The sequence below is a fragment of the Montipora capricornis genome, chromosome 8 (assembly GCF_036669925.1).
Source record: "Montipora capricornis isolate CH-2021 chromosome 8, ASM3666992v2, whole genome shotgun sequence".
Classification (NCBI taxonomy): Eukaryota; Metazoa; Cnidaria; class Anthozoa; order Scleractinia; family Acroporidae; genus Montipora; species Montipora capricornis.
Window position 1 is genome coordinate 7,741,469 of NC_090890.1, and position 10,929 is coordinate 7,752,397.

General features: G+C 39.3%; 1 protein-coding gene across 1 annotated transcript in view; it reads right to left on the minus strand.

Annotated features, from left to right (window-relative positions):
• LOC138058929 (3'-5' exoribonuclease HELZ2-like) overlaps positions 1–9,684 on the minus strand; it is a 67,849-nt gene extending 58,165 nt beyond the window's left edge. The window contains exons 1-6 of the mRNA XM_068904392.1: positions 9,505–9,684; positions 8,451–8,533; positions 7,918–7,969; positions 6,311–6,502; positions 5,854–5,890; positions 1,260–1,408 (exon numbers count right to left, since the gene is read on the minus strand). Coding sequence (XP_068760493.1) covers positions 1,260–1,408; positions 5,854–5,890; positions 6,311–6,502; positions 7,918–7,969; positions 8,451–8,491 — 471 coding nt within the window. The 5' untranslated portion in view covers positions 8,492–8,533; positions 9,505–9,684. The remainder of the gene's footprint in view (positions 1–1,259; positions 1,409–5,853; positions 5,891–6,310; positions 6,503–7,917; positions 7,970–8,450; positions 8,534–9,504) is intronic.
• Between the last annotated feature and the right edge of the window lie 1,245 nt (positions 9,685–10,929).

A 10,929-nucleotide genomic window follows, 5' to 3' on the forward strand; every position in this document is an offset into this window, starting at 1 on the left:
GCCCTAGGGGATAAAGTAACTTCTTATTTTAGTTTTAGCATATTACTCTCGAACAGCATATTTTAGTCACTCTGATGAAGACCGCAGTTGCAGTCGAAAATTTAGTTTTTTAAAATTTTTTTATCTAGATCAGTTTCAACGTTTTTATAAACACCTTTTAATTACATTGTTACTCTTGTATTCCTTTAGGATTTCGGAATATGTTTATATATTGCTTTTTGTTCTATGTAAATTAGCTTGGAAGTTGAATGTTGGATGTTTTCCGTTTAAATTAAACTGTGTTTTGTAAAATCATTTTGAGGAGAAGAACACATCATGTATGAATGCAGAAACTCATCAGATGATACGAAACATTGAGAAGATGTGTTGACACAGCTTGAGGGAAGGTATAGCCTTTTCGGGGGTTGATAGTTGCTTTAAACTAGGTAGAGTGCATATTCAGCCTAGGTAAAATGAGCATCACCAACATAACCTATGAGCCCGGATTTGACTGACAACATCTATGTTGCAGGTAAAATCCGGTCTCGGGTTGAATCGTTATTTTACTTACGTTGAATATGCACTCTACTTGGCTTAAAGCATCAATCACCCCCCAAAAGAGGACTGAAACACCTATACCCTCCTCAAGCTCTGTCTTACGCATCTCAGCACATCTTCTCAAGGTTTGTGATCACACACCATCTTATCCATTCAATCTCAACACTACAACATACGGCAAGGGAACAAAGAAGTGTACTAATTTAGGCTCCAAAGCTCAAAAAACGTTTCTTTAATTCATCTGAGTGCGTATTCAACCTACGTGAAAGGAGGATCACCAATTTAACCTAGGTAAAACCGGATTCAAACTGTGAACGGATTTTACCGGCAACAGCTATATAGTGACAATTACTTACACCGTCCCGTAGTAAAGTCATGGATCACTTTTATCTTTTGTCTAATATTTAATAGTTAATAATTTGTCATTAATATTTAGGATTCATTTCGATCCAGTTATATTTTTGGAGGACGCCACCTCAAAATTTGCGTTTCGAAAAATAAAATAATTCGGAGCAGCGTTGTTCTATATCAACAATATTATAAGGCAAATAATCAAGCAATTGAAACAGGGCAGCCAAGGCAAACAAAGGGCAGCTCATCGTCACTGGCTTTGATGTGCGCACGCATAAAAAGGTTGCTGTGGAACGGTTAGCCTAAAAAAAAATACCTGGTGACATGTACTTGTTTCAGTAGAAGGAATACATCTACAAGAATAGTATTACCTTGAAATCTAGTGTTTTTAATGACACTGCCAGTTTAAAAGCACTTCCAATATCTCCAGCTCTTTCATACGATATCATGGCTTCCATCATCACCTGAACACCAGTGCGACTGCCATTCTCGAAGCCAATCTCTCTACTGCAATCAATAGCTAATGAAAACAAAAAAAATGGTAAAAAGAGATTTGCTACCTTATGAGCAAAATGGTGTCTGGTTGATGTAGAAGGGGCTGCTTACACCGTACCTTTGTCGACAAATATGACCACAGCAGGGTAAGATACCCTAACCTTTTGACCGAAGCAAACTATCACATGCAAATAATCGAGGACGGTTACCAATTATGGCAGGAATGGCACATTTTTTGTTCGCTACCCGATTATGTGGAGATGGAGCATCGGGAAATAAAATTTGCAAAGGGAGGTCCTACAAGTTTATTTTGTTGTTGTTTTTTATCATCATGGTTATTATTATTATTTCGTTCATTCACACGATATGTTGTTAACGTGGTTTGTAAACTAGGCATCAAGCCACGACCTATGGCCTTAGGTGTCTAGTGTTCTTCTCAAGATTCTTGCCGTTCCCAACAAGGAGGCTTTTTGTAGTAATAACGTGCAATCTGGTCCAATTTTCTTCAACGATGTTTTCAAATTTTTCCTGAACGTCTCTAGTGCACCAATGACAATTGGTACGACAATTACTTTTCGGCAGCTCCAGATTTTCCTAATCGCTCTTTTTAATTCTTGGTATTTTTCCATTTTCTCTTGTTCTTTTTCCAGCACTCTTGTATCAAAAGGGCACGCGATATCTATCACATAACATGATCTTTCTATCTTATCAAGAACGACTACATCAGGTCTATTATGCTCAATTTGATGGTCTGTCTGTTGTTATCTGTTGTATTGAATAGCTTTCCAGTTTACAATTTGTTTTGAAACTTGCTGCGGACAGAGTCTAGGCAACAGTTCCTGGACTGAAAAAAAAAGAATGTGTGTTTCATTGTCTTAAACTGTAGAATTTTTTGGTGATTTCACAGTTCTGTGATATGATCCACTTCTGACAGTTGGTTAGCACTTTAGTAACATCTTTCTTGTGGGCTAGATCAGAGAGTTCTTTCTTTAGCGTGGTGTTGAAATCTCCCAGGAAGTTAAACACTATATTGGTTTGCTTGATCTCGTAGTCAGAATAGAGTTTTCGGAGACCCAGTCTTAAATCCAGGTACTTTCTCTTCTTATAATCGTTCCTATCATTGATCTGTCCGATATTACATACAGTTCCTTCCACTAGGATGATAACTTTGTTCTTCTTATCAAAGATCGTCATGTCTGGCTTGTTTGCTCCATTCTCTGGCGCCCTATCTATATATATAGGCGTGTCCCAGAGAATTTTAGCTTCGTCGTTTTCTGTGCTTGCTTTCGGGATCGCTTGTTTATACCACGCTTTGGAGTCGTCGTTTTCCATGTTATATACTGATAATAAGAGATGGTAAATCGGCCTTAACATTCTATCGTGTCTCGCCTTGTAGATTGTTTGGGCAATGGCAGAGCAGCCGCATAATAGATGTGGGACGGTTTCTTATGCACTGTGGCACAGTGTGCACACTAAATCTAAGCCTTGTTCTTTTTGTTTCTTTACCCTGTAAACCTTTGTAGGGACGAGCTGTTGTAGAAGACTGGTGTGCACACTAAGTACGACGTCCGGTATGTTTTTCCACTTCATGGTTGGGTTGAAGTTGTCTTTAGAGATGTCATTGTCTTTCCAGCGTTGAGTGACATAGTTGCCCAGCCATAGTTGTTCGGAGACTTTTTGTTTGTACTTTGTGTCTGTTGCCTCTTTAAGGGTCTGCTGAATGTACTTTGGACTACTGATCTTGAACAAAGTTTCGTTTCACCCATTGTTACTGAGGTGGATTTGTGCTGTTCGTCGAATGTTACATCTACGTTTAATTGCTGGGCGTAAGTCTTGGCATCTTTTATCACTGATCTACCCTTTTTTGCTTCCTTGACGTCCTGAAAGTTTCTCACTACTTCTATATGGGGATCTTTACTGGTCGTGGTGTAGTGTGCGGTCTTTATCTTCGTAACTTTATACTGTATCTCTATTTCTTTGAAGCCTCTCCCGCCTAAATCTGGTGATAGGTATAAGGTCGGGTTCGACTCAGAGTTGTGCTTGCCTTTGTTCTGGGCTATTACTGCTCGGGTCTTTCTGTCCAGTTCTTGTAGGTCTTCTATCGCCCATTCACTTGACCACATATAATATTGGAGAACTTGGTAAGCAAACGTGTTTGTGGCCTTTACTTTTCTTGGTATGGAGAGTGGGGAGGTCCATATAGCTGCTAGTCTTCTTAAGTACTCTTGACTGGCCTGCTCAAACACCTGTTTGTCTAATTGGTTGACATTCTGTACCTTACCGAGAAGTTTGTAATGGCCTCCCTCTCCTAGTACTGGTATTTGGCTACCGCTTGTAAGTGGTAGGTTCTCGGTTTTCTGGAGCTTTCCTCCCTAGATGTGGATCGCGGCGCACTTTCGAATTCCCCAGTCTAGGCCTATATCACCAAACATGCCTTCAAGTCTATTTGTCAAAGTAGTTGCCTTGGCTGAACTTTTGTGATAAGTCTTCAAGTCGTCCACGAAAAGGCAATGCGATATCTTTGTGTTCTTTGCATGTGAAAGGCTGTACCCTTCTGTTCCTCTGACGATTGGGTTGAGGCAGAGAGTAAAAAGCTTAACACAGAATGCGTCACCTTGGAGTATACCTCGCTTTATTATAAGGGGACCAATTTCCTGGTTACCTGCACTTGTTCTTACGTGTAGAGTGATCGTCCAGCTCCTCATCACATTCTCTACAAAGTCTACTATCTTTTCATTGATCTTATGCATTTTCAGGACTTCTATAAGCCAAACATGTGAGACGCTGTCAAAGGCCTTTTTTACGTCAATCCAGGTGCAAGATAAGTTCTTGTTGTTCTTCATAGCATCCTCCAATATTGCCTTGTCAATCAGCAGGTTATCAATGCACCCCATAGATCCAGGCATTCCTCCTCTTTGGTCCAGTTGCATATACTTGTGAACTGATTCATGGTGTTGCAACCCTGAGTTGACAATCGGCGTAATCAATTTGTACATTGTATTTAGGCATGTTATCGGTCGGTGGTCAGCTGCTCCTGGGTTGTCTGTCTTGGGTATTAAGACTGTTCTTCCCTCCGTCAACCATCTTGGGATATGTATTCCATCATTAATAAATCTATTGATCGTTATAGCCAACTTGTTATGGATCGAAGTGATCTTTTTTAGCCAAAAGTTGGTTATCTTGTCATTACCAGGGGCTGCCCAGTTCCTTTTTGACTTTAAACATTGGTAGACTTTTTGGTCAGTAATAGGTACAGTCAAGTTCTCATTGTCTGGTATTGAATGGTCTAATGCATCGCGCACTTCATGTATCCATTCCACTTCCAGGTTTTCATTTGCTGGTTCTTGCCAAATCGGACCCCAGAAGTTTTCATATTCTTCTCTTGTGGTGTTAGGGCTGTCGAGGCCTCGGTGTACAGTCTTGTTGCTGAATTCCACTTTGTCAGGGTCAATTTCATTTGCTGTGAGGTTTCTCAAGTGTTTGTAGAATGATCTTTCATTTTGGTCGAACCAGCTGTTGATCTTTCTTCGCTCAAAAGCTCTGATCTTGTTCTGCTTTTCACGTTTTTGCATCCGTATGATGTTTAACTTTCTTTCTTTAAGTGATGTTAGTTCTTTCAGTCCTAACTTCCTTGTTTTTAATTCTTTCTTCATCCACTTCCGGTTTTTCCATAGAGTTTTAGTCAGCTTTCCGTTGCGTTTTGTCCTGTCTATTTCTGCAGTTACCTGTGAAATCTCTTTTCTAGTTTTACTCAAACGCTTGTCCATTAGATCAAGCCATCTCGGTTTTCTTTCCTTTTGCTGTCCGTCTATGCGTTTTACATTTCTCTCCATTACTAAACTCCATGCCCTCGCTAGTGAATATAATAGGCAGTTCAAATCCCAGAGACATCCAGCCGGGTCTTGACATGGATCTCGAGTTGTTATTTCCGATGCTATTTTATTCAATTGCTTTAGTTGGAGATTATTTGGCTTCTTCTTGGAGAGTGTTTTTAGATCTCGATTTTTCCAGTTCCCTTCATCTTGTTTGATGTAGTTGTATGTTTCCAAAGCTTTTTTGTTTGATTTCTTCTTCTTATTATTATTATTATTATTATTATTATTATTATTATTTATCTTGTTATTACGAATCGCTGGAATAGTTGAACTTGAGCTGCTTACTTCCCTGAAAACAATATTGTTTCAGCTAACAGAAATCGAATGGTGTTTTGAAATGTTTTACTTTTTTTCTTTTAGAAGTTAACTTTGTAAATAGGATTTACAATTATTATTATTATTCAGATGATGCTCTCCGAGCCTCACCAATGTCTTTCAAGTACTACTTAGCTGTAGTGGGGGATAAAATGTGATGTCTCTGTTCGCGATTATTCCTTCAACTATTCGGCTTTCATGATACGATGAGCAAATTTTAACGAAGTGTTATTCGCTCCCGCAGTTAATTCACATGGACATTGCAATATATAAAACAAACCTTCTCTACAGTCTTCTATGGACTGTTCTAGTAGGCCCTGAAGGTCAAACGAAAAAAAAAGCAATTAATGTAAAAAATACCGCTTATCGGAAAAAAAATGTATAGGGGTGTGCACTTTCATTTAATTCCCAAGCATCGCCTTGTCTGTAAACAATGCCGCCCTGTTATCAAAGGTCTTTTTACCGGAAGCTACGGCACAAAAGGAAAATAAACTACCATGGTGACTACGAGCGGCCATGTGCTTTTTCTCAAGAGAACGCGCGTGCAAATGGCGCATGCGTCGAACGACATCAGGACTCCCGCCATAAAGTTCAGAGAAAATGTATCGGAAAGGAAGATCAAGGAACTGTGCCAGCATTAAACTAGAACTGTTTCAATTGCCGCAAATGTTCACAAAAACCAAGAAAAAATTATAGGGGACGGGAAGGTGGTTGTCAAGTTCGTCTAAGACTCTTACCACTCTGTTGAAGGATACAGCTCTTGATAACAGAGTTCGAACTCTCGGCCAACGACAATCGAAAGCTCGAGCTTCGTTCGAAATATTGTCAAGAACATCCAAGGCTTTGCTAAAATGTGCAATTGCATTATCAAAGTTGCCACTTTCGAAGCTAAGTTTTCCCAGATGCGTGATGAAAAGAAATGTAGGATACTGCAAGAACCAACAGATAAACCATCATTATTAGAAAAAACAATACAAACTCATCAATTTAAAAGTGGTTCTACCTAAAGTTGAGGTGGAAAAAAGAATTTAGAATTTGATCGATTAAAAATAAATAATAATGATAAGTATAGGAAATCGAATGAACTTACAAGTGCATTTCGTGACTTTTGGGCACGAGTGATGTTTTGAAAGTTTTCATTGCATGAGCCGTAATCGACTGCAGGACTACACTCACCCGGATTATCATACTTCATGACTCCTGGGTTCAAACTATTTACGACTTTTCAAAAAGCGTGGAATTGTAGCCACGACGGCTGGTAAATACTGAGCCGCAATGACTCGAACTGAAATGACCCGGCCCCGGCACCGCGTTTTGGCTACTACTGTACACGGAAGCTCATGACATTGACAGCGAGATACATAAACAAAATGCGAACAAATATCTCAATAAAAACAAATACAATGACAAGTCATATGGAATAGAAATCGCCAACACATTAAATTATTGCAATTACTTGAATGGAACACAGCAACTGAATCAGCAAAAATGAAAGTAGGACACAAAGCGTCCCAAGCGGGAACAGTTGTTACGAAGAAAAGAATACTTGTGCGCGTTAATTGCCATGGTACAGTGGAACACCGTTAATACGACCACCTTCGGGCCTTGGAAATTTGGTCGTATTAACGGGGTAGGGTCAAATTATGATGCAAAATGCTTTTAATGCCGTTAATCGTAAGGGGGTGGGGGGGGGGGGATACGGGATGGAAATCCCATGCGGTTAGAAGTTTACTGGACAGCCAAGAAACGTTGATATGCTTAACAAATTATTAGACATTTCAAATAACCGATCTGCGAGAAAAGAACAGGAAATGGACTTGAAGAGAAAAGCCACAGTGGAAGGCAGCAGAAACAAGAAGGCCAAATAACTTTGAGAGCCTCGAAATGGTGCAAAGTTAAGTCTATCAGATCTTTTGTAGAACTTTATTAAAAAAAAATGCATCCTTCTTACTGAACACTGCAATTTACCGGATGTCATGCTAACCACTAACACCTTTGGCTAAAAAACATTCAATAAAATATTAATCCGTTATTGTTTGTCAGATTGGGTCTGTTTTCATTTAGCAGCCCCACCAAGCATTTTGACTGGTCGTATTAACGAGGTAATTTTATAAAGAAAATAACGACTGAGGACTCCAAAAAAGGGTCGTTGGTCGTAATAACGGGTTGGTGGGATTAACAGGGTTTTCAGATAAGAAAATGAGTGGGCTTTTGTTCGGGCTGCAGAAAAGTTGTCGTAATAACGGGGTGGTCGTATGGCGGGGTTCCACTGTAGATGAGTAACGCAGGTCAAATAGAGACAGTGCACCTCGCGTAGGTCCGTGTCATATGTTTAAGGACTTACTTCCTCTGCCTCTGCAAACTCCTGAGAGGTCAGTCTCTCTTCCTGATGATTCCTTTTTATGTCAAAAAAATGCAGCTTCATTAGTTGAAAAAAGACACTCATTTTCACACAGTTTCCTATACCTCGGGGGTGAGAGCATTCGGCGAATCCTGTTCGGAGGTCTCCGAGGTTTTATCCTCGAGTCCACATAAAAAAGAGCATGTTTCCTTTTGATTTACCAGAATTGTAGGATACATTCTTCCTTACCACAGCCTTATGATGGTTATTTAGTTTTCCTTGTTAGAACATTGTTGCGTCAAGTTGACATAAACGCTCGGGTCATTGACGTGACATGACAAGTTTTTTAATTCGATCGTCAATTGTCTTTCTCATTTGTCCTGATCGGAACGATCTCTAGTCTAACGAAATTTTCCCTTTCAGTCCTAGTTAAAACTCTAAGCAATGCCATTTAATTTTTTTAATGTTCACGATTAAACTCGTCCCTTCTTTTTGCCTAGAGAACGGTCAAAATGAAAAAATAAAGGTCCTCTTACCTGGAGCTCCTTTGTGTGGTTAATCTCCGTTCATCTGACATCTCGCGTCACGGAGAATAAATTCATAAGACGTCTGACACCACCTGAAGGAAGTATAATTTGATTTCGTGATGAAAAAAGTGAACTAGTATATTCTCTTACGACATAGTAGTAGTAGCAATTACGGTTGTCTTGATATTCGTTTGTTAATACTACAGACGTGTTTAAACTCGACCACCCGCCATGTGACCCGTTGCCATTTAAATTTCAACAAAGTTTACTACAGAACAGAGAATTTCCTGTTTCTCACTCAATCTTACATGGATAGCGCCCGTGTACCTTGTGGGATTTCAAGTAAAACACAATGAATGCAGGACTGAGAGTGTCTACGGAAGTTGCCAACTCATCAATGTCACGTGTTTTTCAGATTTTCAGTTCACTTCATTATCAAAGCATGGAAAATCTCTTGTTGTAGCTTCTCTCGTGAATCGAAACCTGTAGATGAGCTAAAATCTTCAAACGCGTTTCTTTGCTTTTTGTCAAAACAAAAATCCAATTTCAGCCTAAACAAGATGCTAAATCTCTCTATTAGTTGCATTTAATCAATATCATAATCTCTCTCTTCACGAGTGTTCCACGCACCGAGTGTTGAATAGGCCGGAAACCTTTGACAACGGTCTGTGATTTCTCGGTTTCCGGAAAAAATGACACGCCAGCTAACGTTCTTAGAGCTGTATGTCATTGTCAACTTTTAGAGTGTAATAGAAAAACTTGACTGAATCAGACCATCCTTGGGATAAAAGTTAATGTAGTAGTCCTCGAGTATAAAACAATCCCTTCCCTGAAGAAGATTGTGAATCAGTAGTGCCTAATAACTCAGATCTTTGATATTGAGAATCTTGACGACTGAAACTAACCAGCCAGTTAAATGTGCCACGCATACAAGATGACATTAAGAATAAAATAACATTGTTTTCTGTATCTGAATTTGCTTTGATCTGAATATGTTATCTCTACTATCTCTTGTCATAAGGAAGACAGCTATATCGAATACAATGTCTGAAGAAATACTTACCCCGAAATCACCCTTCAGGTTTCATTAATTGGGCTGCAAGTTGGAAGCTTTGCTTACTTAAAAGTATTAAAAGCTCACATCATCAAACTTTCTAACTGCGGTGTTTTTCTTGGAAATAAACAGTATTAAAATGCCGGTTTTCCGGGAAAACGTATTTTAAATACTAGATTATGCATGACTAGCGCATTATTTATAGTTCTTTTGACACAGGACTACCAAGCTTACGAACAGAATATCCTGCCCATCTTAATATTGACGATGATGATCTTGATGATAATAATTTCACCACATCGCAGCAACACTGAAGTACAGTGGGGCCCGCGAAAGCAACAATATATAGCAATACATAAATACCGCACTAACACCCGGAAAAAGTGTCTTTGTGGTCAGACCCGAAGTTCTGGAACCAATCTTGCCATCCTGAGCCTATGTTGGCCGTGTTATTTGAATGTCTACTTATTCCCATACATTTGTAAACCTTCGCAGATTAAAATACTACATTTATTTTAAGCGAAGCGACTGCTTTCACTAACTGGTGTGTATTATCCCCGCTACGCACACACAGACAGACGTCACACTAAATTGGGAGCCGTAATCTGCATAATTTTACTTGAATCATCTTCTTCTCGGAAATATTTCGGAAGGTGCCTATTTTTGGGGATTTTTTTTTTCACTGTTTACAAGACACAAATGAGTGATTTGAAAAATAAAGAACGAATTTGCAAAACGACTAACGTTCCGTTGCAAAGGTTTTTGATATTACAGTTTGTGCGATCAGCCGAAACGCTTGGTGCGTTGCAATATGCTGCCGCCTCACTTATTGTGTATGTGTGAAAACGTTTTACATGTAAAGGCCCGCGCAGACGGTTTCAATATTTGCTTCAACATTCGTTCGATTTTGTTGAACAGCGATTTTGAAACCGTTTGCCAACCCCAGCAGTCAACATCGTTTAAAGAAAAATCGAAAGGATCCCCGGTCCTTAATAAACGAACATTCGGAAAAAATATTCGGGGCACATGACAGCTGACATGGGTGTTCAAGTTCAACCTAGTTTAGCAATGACGAGCAGATCTATGTCAGGGGTACCAACAATGTGATGGCCAAAAATAGCTCAATAGGTGGGTGGTTTTGACGTTACGTCATTGACGCCATGTTGATGGAGGAAAACGAAATATCTCTTTAGCTCCTTTTTTTCGTCCATTAGCAATTGTACAGGTGAGCGTTGTTATCTGTTATAGATAGACGGATGGAAGTTAATTTAAACAACGAGTAATAGTTCGTGGGGTCTTATTTTAAATAAAGATCGAAAAATGACGTAATGACTATATATTGGCAATAAGGAAGTTAAAATTCCTCTGACCTTGATTTAAAGAGCCTATCACCTCAACACACTTTTCCAATATTTTTATTCTCCGAAATTATCC